Source organism: Rhineura floridana, chromosome 8, assembly GCF_030035675.1.
Source record: "Rhineura floridana isolate rRhiFlo1 chromosome 8, rRhiFlo1.hap2, whole genome shotgun sequence".
Classification (NCBI taxonomy): Eukaryota; Metazoa; Chordata; class Lepidosauria; order Squamata; family Rhineuridae; genus Rhineura; species Rhineura floridana.
In genome coordinates, this window is record NC_084487.1 from 55,171,447 (window position 1) to 55,192,406 (window position 20,960).

A 20,960-nucleotide genomic window follows, 5' to 3' on the forward strand; every position below is an offset into this window, starting at 1 on the left:
AATTGGTCAAGATAATCTGTTTCATCCAAGAGTACTTGCAATTGCTGTGAAACAACACTCTCAATCACCTTCCCTAAAAAGGGGGTATTTGTGACTGGGTGGTAGTTGTTACAAGCCAATGGGTCTAGGGTGGGCTTTTCAGGAGTGGTTGGATCACCACCTCTTTCAGGATGGCTGGAACCACTCCCTCCCACAATGATGCATTGTCCACACCCTGGATCCACTCAGTCAACCACCTTCAGCAAGCTTTAATAAGCCAAGAAGGACAAGGCTCAAGAGGACACATTGCTGGCTACATCATCTCAAGCAGCTTGTCCACATCATTAGGCTACATCAACTGACACCTCATTGGGGACTACACTAGATGTGGATGGGGCATCAAGATTGCTATGGGGGCAAGCAGCTTTACCGTAAAAGTGCCTTGCAAACAATTCACAATGGGCTTCCAAAAGGTCTAAAACTCCATTTCCTTGAGTTGATGTTAACAGACCCCTGACAATATGGAAAAGCTCCACTGGATGGCTACTTGAGGATGCAATGGTAGCAGAGAAGTGGCCTTCTTCGCCGCCTTCACCACCACACAGTAGGCACAGTTATGATGTTTTACTTGTGCCCGATCAGCCTCACAACATGTCTTTCATCAGTTGCGCTCTAGCCATCATCCAGCCTGTTTCATTGCCCTTAGCCCAAGGTGCAAACTGGGCTCCACAGTGCTGGAGAGGGCGCTCTTGGGCAACTGTGTCAAGGGCCCAACATGCCCTCAACAAGGTCACCTGCACTATCTACTGGGAACTTCCCCAGGGCATTCAGGAATCCAGTGGATTCCATTAGTCTCCGAGGGCAGACCACCTTAATCTGTCCACCACCCCTGCAGGGGAGGATCAGAGCAGTAAGTCTAAACTTTTATTTACTTACTTACTTACTTCTTATTTGATTTATATCCCACCCTTCCTCCCAGTAGGAGCCTAAACTTCACCAGGAAGTGGTCTGACCATGACAATGGGATGACATCCACACACCACCCTTTCTCCATCTGGAGCAAAAAACCAAGTCGAGGGTGTGCCCTGCCCTTTGCGTCAGGCCGGTTACAACTTGAGACAGCCCCATGGTCGTCATGGAGGCCATGAAGTCCCGAGCCAGAACACTAGAGGCAACCTCAGCATGGACTTTGAAATCATGCATGACTGTCGTTCTGGGCTCCTCCAATACCACAGCTAAGACGGCCTCCACCAGCTCGGTCAGAGGAGCTGCCGGGCAGCAGGGTGGACAGTACACCAACAGGAACCTTAGTTCCTTAGTTTCCTGTCTCCTTTTCCTGACACTAGGTGCAGGCCCTCACAGCCAGCTTCAAGACAGAGTGGTTTCCTGGTGACAGAGTTGGAAGTTCTGTAGACCACAGCAATCCCTCCTCCGGGTACCTGCACCCTGTGCTTGTGTTGCACCAAGTATACAGGTGGGCAAAGCTGGGTCAGATCATCTCCTCTGAGCTCACCCACCCAGGTCTCAGTAATGCACACCAAATTGGCACACTCATCCATGATCAAATCACATGATCTTTTAATTGAAAGCCAAACTGCTCAAAATTATTCTGTCATTAATAATCCAGGAGCTAAGCAGGTTTCAAGGGCTTTGGGCTTGAAACCCTCTGGACTTCAAGAGTGCTGCTAAATATGGTTACAGAGACCTTTCAGTCGTCTGAAAGTTGGGTGGAGAAAATGTGAATATGGACTTCAGCATGGTATGCATTAACTCTTGTGAATGACTCAGGTTATTCTTGAGCAAGAATGGGGGACCTGTGGCCCTCCAGATATTGTTGAACTACAACATGTAATTGGAGGTACATGGTTTAACTATTGGCTATGGTGTCTGAGGCTGATAGGAGATGGAGCCTAACAGTACCTGGAGGGCCACAGGTTTCCCTCCCTTGTTCTTGAGGCTTTCATTTAATGCCTCTTACTAATCTGCATAACACTTCAGAAACTAAACACAATAGGAGAATTCTCAGCTTCATCTTTTCTCTCTTCCTGTTTTAACAAATGGAATTTTGTATGATAGTAAACAAAGGGAGGAAAGTATACTTAATTTCCTTCACTTATAAGACTTTGCATGAATGCCAGCCATCCTGTTATGTACCTGAAGAAAACTGCAGCAAAACTAAGATAATGTAACTATTTGATATTTTTAACATAAAAGTACAAAAGCTACTTTAAGGTCTACTTCATAGTACACCCTTACAAAGTTGTTGCCCCAAATAAAGTCCCCCAAACACTTGCTTGTTATAATTTTGTTTTTTAGATTAAATTCAAATGTCAGCAGTAAACATTTTTTCCTGTTGATCTGAATGACTTGTTGCCTGTTTCACTTATTGTGCTGATAATGTAAAGAGCAACCTTGGCATTTGCTGTACTTATCTCTCCTCCCCCCACTCAAATTAAACATTGTAACTGAAAACCTTTTACATTTAGCAGCTAAAAAAAGGTACATATTAATCATAATTCAGTTCATCAGAGAAACTCTGGAAACATTTTTCTTGCACTCTTTAGTGCTTCCATTTTATTCCTCTGAATTCAGAGTACTTGTTTCTAATGCCATTGAAATTAGAATGACATGATTTAACTACATGTCTGTTGGCAAGCACAACCAATGATGTCAGTGTTGGCAAGACTTCTGGGTTCTCTTAAAAATGAGGCTGTTGATAACAAGTTAGAGATTGCAAAGATAAGTTTGCAAGAGGTCTGCTTTCCAAAAGTATTTTATTTAATAGTTGAGACCACTTGACAGTGACTCCTCTTACTGACTTGGAGCATATATAACAGGGAAAATGTTCTGAGTTGCCTCAAGAACTTTGGTTAGTAGGCAGGTTATAAATCAATAAAGTAATTTCTGATTCCCATAGCTAAGTACTACCTTAATAAAATAAATTAGCAGCATTTGTGAGAAGAAATAAGATCAGATGCTCTTTCCTGATCTAGGAAAAAAATGGCAAAAGCTGGGCTTGGTGGGGACAGAGAGAAGCTTCTCCACTAATAGACTGTATCTTCTTATGAAGGGCTTGGGTGGGACTGGCTGTAGAATAGAAGGAATATTTCCCTTGTGGTGCGGGATAAAATAGTTTCCACTAATTGCAACCACACAAAGTGCTGTGGCACTAGTGAAAAGGAGTATGTTTCTGTGGCAAGACCCCATCATTTTTCCTGGTGAGCAATTGCTGTAAAGTAGAGCCTGTGAACATGGGGGAATGCAAAAATACTTGTGGGCTGAAAATGTAGAAATCCTGGAGGGGCAGGGATGGAATACTGCATATGGATTCTAGAATAGGAACATGAACATTGAGCATGAAGTCTGTGCTACATGAATAAGTGATTATGCTAATTGTGCTACCGCTGATGACATTTGTAAAGCTCATTGCCCATTCTTGCTTTCAGTTTTCTATTCGTATGTGGTAGCTTTTGCATTGTTGTTGTTGTTATTAAATTGATTAGGGTGGGTCAAAACAATATAAAATACATTGTTAAAAACAGTTTTAGCCAAATTACATTCACAACTAGAGAAGTTGTGTAAAATACATATCTCAAGTGTCAAAAGCCAGGGTGAAGAGTTGCATCTTCAGCATACAATACTTTATTGCGATTTGTGAATTATAAGAGGTCTATTTTAAGTTCTTTGATCTGCTGTGTAACTGATCCTAATCTTAAAGTCGCCCTGGGCTCCTGCTGGGAGGAAGGGTGGGATATAAATCAAATAATAAATACATAAGTAAATAAGTTTCATAGATGCAGAACTGTTTGTGCTGAATTAAAACAGCCACTTTTCTTTCTCTACACTTGACATTCTCAAGTCCTGTTAGGGCATTAGTTTCCCTCACACAATTAGAATTACATGAGGGAGAATGGAGATGAGCCACCCATCTCAACCCCTGCCATCATGTCACTATGGCAGTCACCACTGCCCCCCATGTTGGAGGGCAATTGCTTGCATTGGAAAGCTTTTCCCACATGATTTAGATCTCTGCTCATGCAGGGAGTAAAGCTGATTTCTCCACTGCAGACATAATCCTCCAACATGTGGAGGATGGCAGTGACATGACAAAGTGGGTAGAGTTGGCACTCTCACCCCCACACTTCTCATCCCATGGGAGAGGCATAACAGCTGAAGAGGGCCTTCAGTTTGACCGTGATCTTTACTTCTATTATATAGAACATCCTTTTTCAAATTATGAAATATTTTTACAAACCCACTAAGCAGATTGTTTTTAAAAACTGAATTTAGTTTAGAACAGGCATGTTTTAAACAATATATATATGTGTATGTCAAGTCAACCCCCTACAGCAGTGATCTACATACATGCAATCATGTGTACGTATTTGACACATTTACCTGCCAAAGAAGTGGCTCCTGGTGTGTTCTCAGCGTTTCAGTAACACAGAAAGCAATTGCGTCAAATTTAAATTCTTTACTATTGCTGTTGAGCTGGCAAAGGTATCTTAGGTTCTCTCTCTTTCTTAGTTGAGCCCATGTCAATCACAGTTGAAAGCAATTTTGGCAAGAGCAGTTGTCACTCACCATGAACAGAGGTTGAGGGGCACAGACATGGAAATTCAACACAGCCTTTTTACATTGGGGAGCAAGATGCAAAAGAGGACAGAGAAGAGGAAATTTCACTGTGCATGATAAGCTACAGTGGCTGAAACTACCTCTTCTACACAACTGTTAAAGGTACAGGAGCCCCCCTCCTACTTTTTTTTTAAATGGTATGATCATTATGTGAGCCGGTGTGGTGTAGTGGTTAGAGTGTTGGACTACGACCTGGGAGACCAGGGTTTGAATCCCCACACAGCCATGAAGTTCACTGGGTGACCTTGGGCCGGTCACTGCCTCTCAGCCTCAGAGGAAGGCAATGGTAAAACCACCTCTGAATACCGCTTACCATGAAAACCCTATTCATAGCGTTGCCATTAGTCGGAATTGACTTGAAGGCAGTCCATTTCATTTTTTTTCATGATCATTATTACTCCTAGAAGGGAAGGACTTGTAAGATTTAATCTTCACTTTTTAATTTCAACAGAACACTTCACTTTTTGGTTTCAACAGAACATTAAACAGCTGAGTGTAATAAACATTGTGATGATGATCACTTGTAAGTCATTCTGTGCAGCAGAAAAATTAACTTCCTTCATGAGTGAAGTATTACTCATTGTCATTGGCTGAGTGTGTTCCTGACATGGCATGATGATAGAGTAAGCCAACAAATGGTGCACCATGATTCATGTTTGAAAATTGTCTGGTGCCTACACATAGATTAGTGTTATGGCCTAAATGTCTTTATTTGGGCATTTTAATTTTATTTATTTACTTTTACACATTACCTTTCCAACAAGTTGCCTAATGTGACATACAAAACAAAAATATTTGCTGTCTTTAAAATGCAGGGGTTTGGGGAAGATTCCTTTTCATGAATTGGCCACCTTGTACTAAAGGACTGTGTGAAGTAAGTGAAACTCATCCAAGGATATTTCAGAATGCAAGACTTTTTTTGTGTAAGCTCTTGCACAAGCAGAAGAACAAAAACTGCTGAAGAAGTTACATTTATTATCCTTGTGTGACCTCTTGTTCATGCACAGCTAAAGCTTATTTACCTTCCATTTACATTTCAGTATGTTGAGATTTAAACCGAAGCAGTATAAGGAGCCACTGTAGTGTAGTAGTTAGAGTACTGGGCTAGGACCTGGGAGATCTGGCTTCAAATCCCTACCCAGCCATGAAGCTCACTGGATGACTTGGGGACAGTCACTGTCTCTAAACCTAACCTACCTCACTTGTAGGAGAATCATGTATATAATTTTAACTCCTTGAAGGAACATATCCCAAAACTTCTAAGTGGGAAAGCTAAGGAGGACACACACCCCAACAGCCCAGTAATTATTGAGTATGCTAAGTAGGCATGAAATGCTGACTGACCATTGTGGGGTGTGTGGATGTGTGTAGAATACCATAGACTAGAGTATCCTGAAAAAAAGGTTGAGTTGTGAACCTCACAACTCTTATCTTTAAAAGACTGTGGAAGTTACTGTTCTTCAGTTTGTGTATCCAGTTGACTACAGGTGTCCTGGTTCTGTCATGTTACAAAATGTAGTGTGATAAGATAACTCCCTGTTCCCTCCAAAAAAAAAAATGAGGGGGAGAGCTCATGCAGTATTAGCAGTACAGTATATAATACAAAACTAGTAAGAGAAGTGCATCTATGTGTCACAAAGGCATGTATGACAGTTTCATTTCATTTGGAAGATACAATTAAATAGTAACATATGTACTTTATATTTGTACTTGTAAGGCTGTGGGCCCTTTAAGGTCAGCTTATCAGGAAATTAAACTGTAGAGCAAACAACATTATGAGCAAACAAACCACATTGAGTACTCTTTGCTGAACAACAGCACTGTAACTTATTAGCAAGCAGCTTGTGGCTGTTGCAGACATGATGTCTTCCTGATGCTAGTTGAAGCTGGTGAGATGGCTCATCCAGGCTGATACTTACACAAGAGAACAAATCACTTTCATTTAACCTATAATGGGTTATTTGGGCAATCAAACTGACATCTGCAGACTTGGAAGCAGAATCTTCCACCATCTTCTCATTGGTAATGTTAGGAGATCTGGATGACCATGGCATGTGGACATGGTTTTTCATTTATTCACTCTCTCCATGGTGGCATGCAGTAGTAAGAAAGATGCTATAATTAAGAGTCAATCAAATGCCTGTCATCTTGATTTATTATATACTTCTCAGCTACTGTAATAAAATAGATTTGGTGACCTTAAGTAATTATTTTAGGTTGCAATCCAGTGCACACTTACCTGGGAATAAGTCTCATGGGAACCAATAGAACTTTCAGAAGTAAGTTCTGAGTGGACATGTATCACATTGCAACCTTAGTCTCTCTTTGCTGGTTGTTAATTCACCTTTTTGTGCTTTCTGGCCTGTGAACTGCACCTATATCATTAAAGCTTATGTCTCACAGTTTTCTGGGAGGTCTGTCCTCTTCTTTGCTCTTCCCAGACAGTCCCTCCTATTCAGTAACTAATCAAACCCAAACCTACTTAAGCTTCAAGGGCATGAAACTGTATCAAGTACTAAAAATCCATTATGAGAACTGTTGGGAGTTTGCAAGTCATCACAAAAAATTGATGTGCAAGATGACCTTATTCTTGACAAACCTTCCTAGATATTGGAAGAAATTTAAACTATGGTTTCAGATCCTGGCTTGTTCTCAAACTGAAGTTGTAAACAAACTATTGATCCCTGAGTTTGGAGATCTCAGGGAACTGTGGTTGTGTTAAAAGTATGGCAGAAGCTTTCAATCCTCTCCTAATGTGCGAAAGAGGGGAATGGAGAGCATGTGATCCTAAGGTTCAAGAAGCCTTTTCATGTAGTGGAAAATCATGGTTTCTCATATGTCTGAACTGGGCCTAAACTTGGTTGAAACATAAGGCAGAACAGGTCCAAAGCTGAACAAGCCGCCACCAGCAGAGAAAACTACTACATTATTTCAGTCCTGATGTTGAGTATGGGATGAAGTTTTATGGGCCTAGAGATAGTCAAAGGAACAAAAATCTAATTTTTCCTCATTATGACCCAAAATAATGGTTCCTGAAGTAGGTGCAGATGTATTAAAATTAAAAGTTGAGTTGTATCCAACTAAGTTGAAATTAATGTACCTAAGTTAGTCATGTCTGTTCATTTCAATAGGCCTACTCTGAGTAAGAATAGCATTGGATACAACCCTAATTTCTTTTTTTTTGTAAAATCAAGATTAAGTGGGAAAAACTTAACTGACCAGTCATAAGGAGTTGCTCATGGGTTACCTTTCTAATTAAAGTTATGAGAATTGTAACTAATTGAAATTGAAAGGTTCTAGCTCTTACTATGGTACAAAAATCTTGAAAACATGATGGCACTCTGTTGAGAAGGCCTAGAGAACAAACACGAACACAAGATGGATTGTTTTGTAATATTGGTTTTTCAAAGCCTGTGTTTTAGTATGTAGCTAAACCAGCACATTGTCTCTTGTTCATCGTGATTAGCTGTGAAGCATGTGATTGGCTAGAATATAGGTTTGCAAACATACCAGAAATTGTTTTCTGGAAATAAGAATATCACACACAGCACAGAATATATGTGGCTTATCTGGCAAAGCTGCAGTTAGAGAAGATTTGGCATTGCAAGAAGCTTGGTTTAGGCCTTAACTGTTTTCTTTTGAGATAGACAAGCCCTCTTTTCTCTTGCAGCTAAGCTTTGTCTAATTTATTTTCACTGTAGTTTTGTCTTTTTTCCTCATTCAGTTTTTATATTCTTTGTCATTTGTCTTTTGCTGCCTATACTTTATTGTAAAGTCATTTGGGATGGCTTCTCTTTTTATGTGCTTCGTTCAACATCTAATTTTTAAGCATAATAAATAATAGTAGTAATAGAATTTAGGCAAATTATGCAAATTTGTCAATTACTATACAGGTTAGCTCCTGCTTTGTATTCACAATTGATTTATGTTTATATATAGGAATATAGATTTGAATTACTTACGGTACCTAAAAGGATAATGTAAATCAAAACTTTTAATTAGTGCAATTCAATTGGATTCAGAGTATCATCCAGTATCAGATTGGGCCTTTCTCTTGTTCAAAGTTAAGTAATAGTTGAGTCATGAAAACATTTAGGCCACACTTGGATTTTTTTTGGGGGGGGGACCATAGAGGATGTGAGCCTGGTAAACTACTTTGCCAAGGAATGTGGTGGTAATGGACTCAACCCAGAACATATTTTGAACTGTTTTATTTATATAATAGAATATTAGGAATATTGGGTTCCAGAGATTACCCTTGGTCAGCCAAGTATGATCAATCTGTGAGGTGCACTTGAGGAGAAAAAGCACTCAAGAATACTTTTTTAAAATCATTTTTCATTTATAACAACATTAAAAACAAATGCAATACATAAAAATCATATTTGTTTTGGCTTGTCTGGTATACACTACTACAATTTGTATCATTCTTATTTTCATACTACATAGGGAGAATGTGAAGAACAATGCATTGTTCCATTTCAGCCTGTTAAGTCTTTCCATGAGAATTCTGTGAAGTTGGTGTTGAGGTCCCACTTTCACTAGTTTTTGACCACAGAATAAATCTGTGCCATTGACCTACAAAGTCATCTTCCATGTTTGTTTGTCTTGTTGCTTGTACTTTCTTTGTCAATCTTTCCATCAAAGCGTAGTGCCATGTTAATTTTTTTCATTCTTGAAATGCCCCCCCATTCTCAGTTTTCCAGTTTCTTGCTATTACCTGTCTAGCTGCAGCTAATAGCATTGCTAACATCTCTTTACATGGTACATAATAAAGTATATGAATTTTTATCATCAAATATAGTTAACAATGCCAGTGTTGGGGAAGGATCTATATGGTGGCTTATTATTTTACTACATTCCAAGAAAACCTTTCCTCAAAAACCTTGTATAACATCACAACCCCACCACATATGAACATATTTTATAATTTAAGTCTGTGTGATCAAACTGTGAGTGTCTGAAAGGATTTGAATATCATTTTTCCTGATTATTGTGGAGAAGGTTTTTATGCCTGAGCACTTACTTACACTTGAAGATGTATTTACCTTTTTAAATTTTATTTTGTGTGTATGTGTAAGAGAACACAAATAAGGCAGCGATCCTATACTTGTTTACTTGGGAGTAAGTTCCGCTGAACTCTGTGAGGCTTATTTCTCAGTTTACATGTATAGGATTGCATAATGAGGTAGTACGCTCTTGTGCAGTAGTGGAAATACAGATTTGTTTTATCGAAGTAGTTGAGATGTTTAATGCAACTGCAGCTCACATTGGAAGCAAGTTGCCCACCATTGTTTTGAGATTTATTGGTTATTGGAGCAAGTTGCCTCAACTTTCAGTTATCAGCTGCTTCCTTGTAATTAATATTTTCAATTGTTGATGATTGTAATTTTCTTTTAATCATCCCTACATTTACCTGCGCCCCTTTAACAATGGAGTTTTACTTCTTCAGGACCTGAACAAGCGTTTGTCACTACCTGCAGACATCAGGATACCTGATGGATATCTTGAAAAGCTACAGATCAACAGCCCACCATTTGATCAACCGATGAGTCGACGATCTCGTAGAGCATCCTTGGTAAGTGCCTCCTGTTTTCATAGTTGACAGATAAGCTAAGTCCCTGCATGTGTAGGCAATATTTGCAGATTCCAGAAGGGCCTCTTGTGTGTCTGTTGCAACAAAAACTACAGTCTCTTGTAGCACCTAGAGATGTGGAGGCCGAGAAAAAAATGAAAAATTTGGAAAGACTTCTTTCTAATTTTTTCACCAAAAAAGAAAAGGGAAAACCGACTTTTTCCATTTTTTTCTGATTTCTTTCTGTGCCTTCACATTTCTAGTACCATCTGAAATGCATTGTGGCATTTGATTGTGACTTGTATTCTTTGTGGACTGCATAGTAGTGTGACACATCTGCTGCTATCTCTTGCATTGCTTGACTTTTTGGACTCACTTCCAATATTTTTTTCTTTTATTCTTCTTTCTGTACCCAGAATATACATGCCCGACCACTTAGGTGACCTCATGTGCATCTATCATAGTGGTCAGTAGTCTGTGAAACCAGTAGTCTGTGAAGTACTGGGAGAGAACCCTGCCTGAAATCCTGGAGAGCCGCTGCCAGTCACGGTGGACAATACTGAGCTAGATGGATCAATGGTCTGACTCTGTATAAGGCAGTTTCCTATGTTCCTGTGAAACCTGGTTACTCTGGTTTTACTTGATGATAGAGACCACATTCAGTCTGAGAGATAAATTGGTAGTGCTGCCACTACCAATAAAAATAAGTCTGAGGTAGTGTTGAAATCTACCTGATTTACTGTTACAATTTTGTCAGCTTCCTATCTCTAACTGTATGACTCCCCAAAGGATCATAGTACTTTTTCTTAGTAGTCTGATGAACAGGATATATGTACTAATGTCCCCTAGATGAGCTTTAATCAGAGTGCAGAGTGTTGCAAGTTGAAACAATGAATTCTAACTTCACATATGCCCACCAGGGTGGTGGTGTCTGAACTGTCTGCAGCTTGAATATTTATAATTTAGACTTAATAAACTGTTATTTAAAAAGAAGAAAATAATGATGTCACACATGTGGGATTCACCTGCCCAGTGATGCAACAGTTAGAACGAAAGCCAAGGAAAATAGGTTTTTGAATGGCTCTTAGCCATCATAGCTAAACATAACCACCATACCTGTTTTTGTCCTACCTACCTTTAAGTAAGGCTGAAGGCAGTGTAGATGGTTCTTCCTCACATTTAACCCTCACAACAACCCTGTAAGGTAGGTTAGGCTGAGAGAGGGTGACTGACTCAAGGTCACCCCAGTGCACTTCATGGCTGGGCAGGGAATTGCACCTTTGTTTCCCCAGTCCTTGAGGAGAGCTGTTACTTTCATGCCCTGCGTTGTAAGCTTCTCAGGGGCATCTGGCTGGCTGTTGTTGGAAAAAGTACAGAATGCTGGGCTAGATGGCAGGCCGGTGGTTGTGGTTGTGGTGATGGTGGTACTTCCTTTATAAATATTATTATATTGTAGTCATCATCATCTTTTTTCCCTACCAGTTTGTACATGCTTCTTTTCCCTTTGGGTAATGCCAAAGCTTTGTCTGCACCATGGATTCCTACAACAGTTTCCAGTCATGATCTCTTCTTCGGTGCCTCACACTCAAACTGTTATGACGTGCCCCTGAGAAATCATAACTTGTTAAATCGCCTAGTTATAACTACTCAGTGCAAGTGGGTGTTTAAAGACATTTGTGTGACATCTGCCCAGTACATGTATTCAGGAAGCACCAGTGTAACTGAAATGTAGATGCTGCATGTAAAGAGTTTGCCATGTAAAGCAGTGTTTTCCAATCTGTGGGTTGTGACCCACACGTAGGCCGTAAAGCCTGTGCAGGTGGGTTGGTTTTTATAAGTAAAACCAAAATTATTATTGCTTGTCATCCTTAACTGTTATGATGAGTACCTCTTACAACTGTTTGTTTTGTTGGCATATTATAATAAACAAATGTGTGAATAACGTAAGTATTATAAATACTTCAACAAATTCTACAGGAATGGGGTGTTAACGTTAATTTTTGCTTGGATGCCTCATGTAATAGTTATGAAATAGCAAACTTGCAGTTAAAATGCGTGAAGCCAATGGCTGCCAAAGACCTAAGGTCCAAAATTCATGTGACAATTAATCAATGGGTCACCATAACCAGGTAAATTTGGACTTGTGGGTTGCTATACGAAAAATGTTGATGTTCTTTTCAGGCTTGTGGCTTTCCTTCTGTTATTCTGCATAATAGTTAAGGATAACAAGTAATGATTATTTTCCTGACCATTCCTGGGCAGGGATAGCCTGACCACTATATTTCATATAGATGGTAATATCAAGGCTGGATTACTGCAATGTACTCTTTGGGGCTGCCCTTGGCCCAGGTTTGGAAGCTTCAGCTGGTGCACAAAATGCAGCAGCCAGGCTGCTGATGAGGCACATGTCTGACAACTTGTGACACCACTCTTAAAGCATCTGCACTGGCTGCCCATCTGCTACCAAGCCAGGTTCAAGATCCTTGAATTAATTTACAAGGCTCTTCAGCTTAGGTCCAGGGTATCTTACGGACTGCCTGAACCATTATATCCCAGCTCAGTCACTCAGATCATATGCAGGAGTGGTTTTGATTGTCCCCTGATTTGGCGAGGCTCATTTAACATTGACACAAAATTGAGCCTTCAGTATCAAGTTCAGTAGAATGGTCTGCCACCAGAGATTCAGCAGGCACCTTCTGTTTTAACTTTTAAACCCCTGCTGAAAATCTTTCTATTCTGCCAGGCTTATGCAGGCAATTATGACAGCGTCTTTTTGCAATAATTGGCCTTTGTTTTTACTGCATTTTTAATCGTTTTTATTGTACAGGGTTTTTTTTACTTGCTGCAAAACAACTTTAATGCTTTTAAATGAAATAGCAATGTACAAATATATTTATAAATAAATAAATAAAAAGCGCCACAGCCAATTGAAGCTGATAGTTGAAGTCGGTGTAAAAAAATGTTTCTATAAGATATTTTGAATTTAAAAAAGAAAATTCAGTTTACTAAAACATTGTTTCTTAATTTTAAGTCACTTTTTATTTTTAACAGTTGTGTTAGCTGTGATATTTAGTACTAGAAGAAAAATATTCTATGTTTCATAGTTTATGAATTTGCTGAAAAAATATTAAAATTACTTCTAACAGTGAGAGGCTGCTCTTGTTTAAATTACAAGTTATCCCAAATATAAGGACATGGTGCCTTCTTGAGATTGTGAATGGATCTTCATGAAGGCTTTGCAATATGTAAATTGCAATATATTCAACTAAACCTATTCAATTACATGATTGATCCTTAAAACATCAGTTGATTGAAAAGTTGTAGCAACTGGAGATAAAACATCAGGATATTATTTATAATTGAGAAGCTTCTTATACTCTGGAGAAACCATTTTGGAGGAAGAGGTTTATTTTAATAGGGTTGCCTCTCCTGCCTGCAAGATAGGTTGAATGAGAGGAAGGTGAATACAGACAGCTAAGGGAAACTTAAGGTGGGAGTTAGGCTTTCAGCGAAGTAGGAAAGCTGTTCTTAGCAAGAGCAGATGGAGGACACTATCCTAGAGTATATGGGGTAGGCTGCATATGATGATAGACGGGAACAGTCTGTTTATGCTTGACTTGGAACCTCGTATATGTTGAGGTGAAAAGAGTGTATTTAACTATAGTTGTTCATTTATGAATGGTAACTTTCGAATTGTTATGAATTGTCTTGGAGTTTTCTTGTTAAACAAAACAAGTAGAAAATGAATACATTTAGTTACAGTTATAGGAACATCATTTAAAGCCAAAACAAAAATATCAGGCACTTAAGATCCTTCCATAAAAAATATTTTTTGCACTTTACCCCTGTCTCAGCAATTCAAAATAAATCTAGTAAATGTATTCATAGGGTAGCTTAAAAATTTTTCATCTCAACCAATCTTTGTTTGTAGGAACCCATTTTTCAAACTATAGTAGGAAAAATCATGCCCTTTAATGAGCATAATGTGCAGTTAAAATGGACCATATTTTAGAGGAGTCTTTCCCTGCACTCCTTCCCCATCCACATTTAAAATACCTTGTTGTACCTTGTAAGCTGAGATCTGGCAGCTGTGTTTGGGTTTGCAGGCAATACACATGATAACGCATTGCCCTTCTGTTCTGTCAGTCTGCTGTGCTCTTTTGAGATGTGCAACAATTTTGTTTTCAATAAACCCTGCACCCAGGATTATGGTTTAAGAGCTGCATTTCGTGTGGCCCTTAAAATATGTCACAAGCCTTACTTAGAGAAGAGAGAATCAAGATAAGTTTAAAAAGAATAGCATAATAATTACATTGTAGGGCTGATTGTCTACCTTTGAAAATGTTTGCATTAAAATACTAGGTTAGTGGAGTAAATATTTAATCAGCTTAGCATGTATTGGCAAGTACAATCTTATGTTTGTAGTAACGTATCATCTTGGCGCACGTTTAATTCATCTGCCATTTAAAAACAAAGAGTGTATACCTAATGTGTTAATCCTTCTATGTTTTACTAATCTGATCCTGTGACCAAATAGATTCCAATGAAGCATTTTTAATTTTTTTAGAGAGATATGGATTACATTTGTTCACATGGTTCAGTGTTATGTTCACAAGTACTGGAAGAGGTGCCAGGAGCCTTGTGCTCATATATCCTCCCCCCACTTCTCCTGCACAGCTAGAAGGACTTCGCCAGAGCTTAGTTTCACTTGCCCTGAATGCCTGCTTGTCCTTTCGGGAATTCAGATCAGACATTGAGCTGTATAATGAGCTGAGATCAGTTTCAAAAAAAGCCAGTTTCTAACCATGATTTTTGAAACTGGCATGTTAAAACGAGTTTGTTTTAATTCACAACAACAAAAACTACATTCATGGAAAGTATAACTAAACTCTGGCAAGTCCTTCTGACTGTGGATGAAGAGAAAAATGTGCATAGTTCTAAGGCTTCCAGCAGCAACTTCCTGCTCATGTAATTTCAGCTAAACCATGGTTTAGCATGACATCTGAATGCATCCAGTGGGTTATATCTTTTCACTCACATAAAGTTCTAGCACCGACAGAAGTCCCTTTTATGTCTTTAATCAAGAGTTAAATCCAGTTAGCGTAAGATGTTATGCAAGCATATGCCAGTATTAGGGAAACAGTAGTGCCTCAGTCAGTTATATGGGTGCCAATATCTGGTGCTACTAATAAGGAAGGAAGAAGTGTGGCCTAGAACGAAGAAAAGAATGCTGCATAGAACACAGTGCCTTGCTTGTAGAAGGTGTGCAATTTGCTTAATGGGGGCCAAGACCTGTGAGACAAAAGTCTGTCGCACTAGGTCTTCCTTACAATACCATTCCACCAATCCTTGCAGGAAAATCCTTGCAATTCTGTAATCCTTGCAGAAAACTTACACTTTTATGCTAGCTTGATGTTGAATATAACCCAGTGAGACTTATTTGACACTCTCCAGTATTTAATGTATAACAAAAAAAGGTACTGGACAAGGGTACAACTACAGGGATGATATCTCAATTTTGTAGTACATCCCAGTCTTAATTCCTAGTCTTTCTTCAGTTCAAAGCCTCAATATTAATTTGAGTTTTCTTTCATCTCAAAACTTCCTAGAGGTGGGAGAGGCAGAAAGCTGAAAGGTTGAATTATTTCTTAACCACCTTATGTTGATGCAGCAGTTGTTTGTGTTGTTTAAAAAGGAAATTTCACCCATGTTGGGGTAATTAGGAGGAGAGCCTGGCTGGGAGTCCAGAGTTTATGAGTTCAAATCCCCGCTTGTGTCTCCTGGGTGTCAAGGGCCAGCTAAAGATCACCCCCACAGTGAGTGGCTCAGGGATTACGTGCCCTGCCACCTGTGCAGCCGTGGGCAAGCTGCATAGTCCCAGGGAGCCCAGTTGCCCCCCAGCTGGCAGTTGCAGACAAGGAAGGGGCCAGCTTGTGCAGCTGTGGCAAGTTGAGCAGGTTCTAGCCAGCTGGAGAGGACTAGCCTCAGAGGGAGGCAATGGTAAACCCCTTCTGAATACTGCTTACCATGAAAAAAACGTGTTCATAGGGTAGCCATAAGTTGGGATCGACTTGAAGGTAGTCCCAGTAATACCTTGGATGTGTAGAGTTTCTTTTTCTTTTATTTACTTTAATTGGGGTCTACCTGACCCTAAACTTTTATAGTGAAAGCTGCACATTAATTTTTAAAATTGTTGAAACACCATAGAACAGTGTGCCCTCTTATTGTCAGAGAATTCATGTTATGGAAGTGGCACTGGTTAGGGGGAAATGCTGTCCATCTTTAATACCACTTTGGGGGCCCAAATAAGTAGGAGAGTTAAAGTATGATTAACTCTATTAACAAACTTCTAGTACATAAGCCATGTTGATGATGAGGTAGGCTTTGTCTTTAGGAGAAAAATGAAAGAAGACTCCATTTAAATGAATAGTGAAATATATCTGTGAATGTTAGTAGAATTTAACATCCCACACTTAGTAACCAGTTGTGTAGGAAAAATAGTTTTGAATGTCTGTCAGCAGAGTTTCATTAGGCATTTGCAGATAATTGCTGACTTTACTTTGTGTCAGACAGCCCTTACCTTAGCTTGTTAGTATTCTGATAGCACTTTAAGTGGTACATGATGTTTGCTTGCAAAGGATAGCACAACACATTTCCTTGCAGCATGAGAAGGCTGGTTATTTGGACAAAGCTCATTTGCAGGTACTTTGACAACCCAATCCCTCTCTTAGTGCCTTCCAGCACTATTTGCATTATTCATATCCCACTGCAAGATTTTGCCTTAGAGAATTAGTTCAAGAATATTTTGCAGTGACTTAGGAGGGTGTAGGAAGCTGATGTTGCTATTTGTCTTTCTATGTCTAGCTTTCTGTTTTCCTTAATAAATACAAACTGATCCAAGTCATTCAGCCAACCTAACCAACGGATGTGTGGCTGGTGAGGATGTTAGGAGGGGTGACTTTTTTCAATTGTTACTTTCATCTGGCCCCTTTTTTTCCTGATTTTAAAGAGGATCTTAAGATTGCTTTATTCCTGCAGACATTTTTCTACTTAGTCTCTGATTATGGTTTTTAGTTCACTCTTGTTGATACATTTTTATTATGCTATTTTACTACTGTTTGTTTTATTGCTGTTTTTAAATTTCTTGTGATTTATATTTTTATTTCTGTATCATCTTGAGTTTGATTTTATCATAGAAAGACAGGGTATAGATGTCCCATTCATTCATTAAAAATCTCCTAGTGAAGATTTAACATCTATAGTGTAACTATAATATACTAAATATAATACTATACTGTAATATAGTAAACCATGGTTTATTCAGCAGTGGCTTAGTGTTAACGTGTGAACCCCACCAATCAGCTAGTTTAATCATGGTTTGTTTACTGCCAACAAACTATGGTCTGAAGCCATGATTGGTTGTCGGCTGACAAATTTTAACTTGTTTTAACTATGGCTTGGTGTTATTTCTGAACCCAGTACTCTTCCTTAACCATGGCTTGTTTGACCACCCAACATAGGCACCATACTACAAAGGCATGAGGTAGTAGCAGCTGAAAAACAATCCAAATTTTGCAGAAACAAGCCATGATTTTTGATCATCCGTGGGACACCACATGGTTTGTTAAATCAGCTATGGCTTTGTGTAATGTGCAAACCAGGCCAATGTAGTGATGGTTTCCAATTTAAGTGACAATAAATCACTCTCTCATTATCCCTCTAAGCTATGCTTAATTGACTCAAAGCTGTCTGGATGTTGCATCTTTTGAACTGAAGCCCTCTCTTGCAATCCCCACAATATGAGGAAGAGGCGTGCTTACTCAGAGATGAAGGGAAAACATTCTGCCTATGTGTACAGGCACTTCCTCTCTTGTACCAGGATAAATCCTGCACTGAAAAAGGTTTATGGCTGAGCTTAATGGGCACTGGTAATAACTGAGCCCCGCTTCTGCAACATTCTTTTGTTTCTTCATTCATGATATTTTACAGATTTTGAAAATTGGGACTGATGTTAGCCCCCTATCATTATACATTTCGTTTTATAAATCCAGTTTAATGCACTTTGCAATTCTGTGTATTTTCTGATACAAAAGCCCGCTGTGAAGAGTTCGCCAGGCACTTCCAAGATAAGATCGCATGCATTCGTCGGGACTTAGACTCCAATATTATAGCAGTTGGTCCTAATGAAGCATCCAGATCACGGTCTTGTCCTCATTTATTGGATGAGTTTCAGTCGGTGCAGCTCGAGGGTGTTGACAAGATCCTTGGACTGGTACGGGTGACCACGTCTGTTCTAGATCCTTGCCCCTCTTGGCTGGTGAAAGCTGGCAGGACCGGAACCGCCGGCTGGGCCAAGGAGGTAATAAATGCCTCTTTAAGAGAGGGAGTGGTTCCTCACTGCCTAAAAGAGGCGGTGGTGAGACCGCTCCTGAAGAAACCCTCCTTGGACCCAGATAACTTGAACAACTATAGACCTGTGGCGAATGTTCCATTCCTGGGCAAGGTTCTGGAATGGGTGGTTGCCGGCCAGCTCCAGGGGCTCTTGGATGACACTGATTATCTTGATCCATTTCAATCCGGTTTTAGGCCTGGTTTTGGCACCGAAACAGCCTTGGTCGCCCTGTATGATGACCTTTGTCGGGAGAGGGACAGGGGGAGTGTGACTCTGTTGATTCTCCTTGATCTCTCAGCTGCTTTTGATACCATCGACCATGGTATCCTTCTGGGGAGACTCACGGAGTTGGGAGTCGGGGGTACTGCTTGGCAGTGGCTCCGCTCCTACTTGGTGGGTCGTCACCAGAAGGTAGTGCTTGGGGAACACTGCTCGACACCCTGGACTCTCCATTGTGGAGTCCTGCAGGGATCGGTACTGTCCCCCATGCTTTTCAACATCTACATGCAGCCACTGGGTGCAGTCATCAGGAGTTTTGGGGTGCGTTGTCATCAGTATGCTGATGACACGCAACTCTATTTCTCCTTTTCATCCTCTTCAGGTAAGGCTGTTAACGTGCTAAACCGTTGCCTGGCCGCGATAATGGACTGGATGGGGGCTAACAAACTGAAGCTCAATCCAGACAAGACCGAGACGCTGTTGGTGAGTGCCTTCACTGCCCAGATGGAGGATGTTCATCCTGTTCTTGAGGGGGTTACACTCCCCTTGAAGGAACAGGTTCGTAGCTTGGGAGTTCTTTTCGATCCTTCCTTGTCTCTCGAGGCCCAGGTGGCCTCGGTGGCACGGAACGCTTTTTACCATCTTCGACTGGTAGCCCAGCTACGTCCCTATCTGGACAGTGATGACCTCGCCTCAGTTGTTCACGCTCTGGTAACTTCTAGGTTGGACTACTGCAATGCGCTCTACGTTGGGCTGCCCTTGAAGACTGTTCGGAAACTACAGCTAGTCCAGAATGCAGCGGCCAGACTACTGACGTGGACCAGAAGGTCCACTCATATAACACCTGTTCTGGCCCGTCTGCACTGGCTTCCTATTTGTTTCCGGGCTAAATTCAAAGTGCTGGTTTTGACCTATAAAGCCCTACACGGCATGGGACCGCAATACCTGGTGGAATGCCTCTCCCAATACGAACCTACCCGTACACTGCGCTCGACATCTAAGGCCCTCCTCCGAGTCCCATCCCATCGAGAAGCTCGGAGGGTAGTGACCAGAACCAGGGCCTTCTCGGTGGTGGCCCCCGAATTGTGGAATAGTCTCCCCGATGAGGTATGCCTGGCGCCGACGCTGCTATCTTTTCGGCGCCAGGTGAAACCCTTTTTATTCTCCCAGGCATTTTAAAATGTATTTTAATAATTGTTTTTATAGTGTATTTTAAACAGTATCCTATTATTGTTATATTTTGATGTTGCTTGGTTTTTGTTGCTTGTTGTTTTGATTTTTGATTCTGTTATATTTACTGTATTTATATATCTTGCTTGTTTTATCTTTTATGTACACCGCCCAGAGAGCCTTTTTGGCTTAGGGCGGTATATAAATAAAATAAAATAAAATAAATAAAATACTTATGTGCTTTTCCATCCCACCCTTTCACTGTAGCAGTAAATGGAGCATTCTGAAAACTCACATGCAGCATGATCTTAAGCGCATTCACTGGGACTTACTCCCTAGTAAACTTGCTTAGAATTGCAGCCTGGTTTGTGAAAGGAGCACAAACAATGATAAAAGTTTACTACCACCTTTCAAAGCCAAAACCCCATAAAGCCTACCGTAAAAGGTAGTAGCTCTTTTTAAAGGGCTATACTGTGCCTACTAGAATCATAAAATAGTAAAGTTGGAAGGTGCCTGTAAGGCCATCAAGCCCAACCCCCTGCTCAGTGCAGGAATCCAGCTTAAAGCACACCTGACATACTATAGTTCCTTCCAATTTTTTCACTGAGTCTGCAATAATCATAAGAATAAACAATGTATAAGTAGATTCCCCAATAGAGACAGCAATCAAGTTTTGATGTAACAGTCTATTCTCTGTTATATATAGCTGCAGTGCATAGGGGCTGACCTGCATGAGGGAAGCAATATTCAGGATTGCTGAAGATAAATGAGTTGAAGTATCTTAATAAAGCACTTTGTGCAAGCAGAGCACGGGCTGCAGTACAGAGGAGGAGGTGAGAAAGCAGAGTTCTAGTCCCACCTCTTTGGGTCCAACCAGAGCTATCAATTTTTCAGCAAAAGCTAGTTTTGGAAATAGCACTGATAATTACCAGTTTTACCAGGGTTTTCCTGGTGTTTATTGGTAAAATGTGGGGAACACCCTACCCTTGA

The 20,960-nt window shown here is 40.2% G+C and overlaps 1 protein-coding gene across 2 annotated transcripts in view; it reads left to right on the top strand.

Annotated features, from left to right (window-relative positions):
- Positions 1-20,960, top strand: part of CDK17 (cyclin dependent kinase 17) — a 129,942-nt gene that overhangs the window by 77,830 nt on the left and 31,152 nt on the right. For both annotated transcript variants that reach the window (XM_061639525.1, XM_061639524.1), the window contains one exon: positions 10,067-10,192. In XM_061639525.1, coding sequence (XP_061495509.1) covers positions 10,067-10,192 — 126 coding nt within the window. The remainder of the gene's footprint in view (positions 1-10,066; positions 10,193-20,960) is intronic.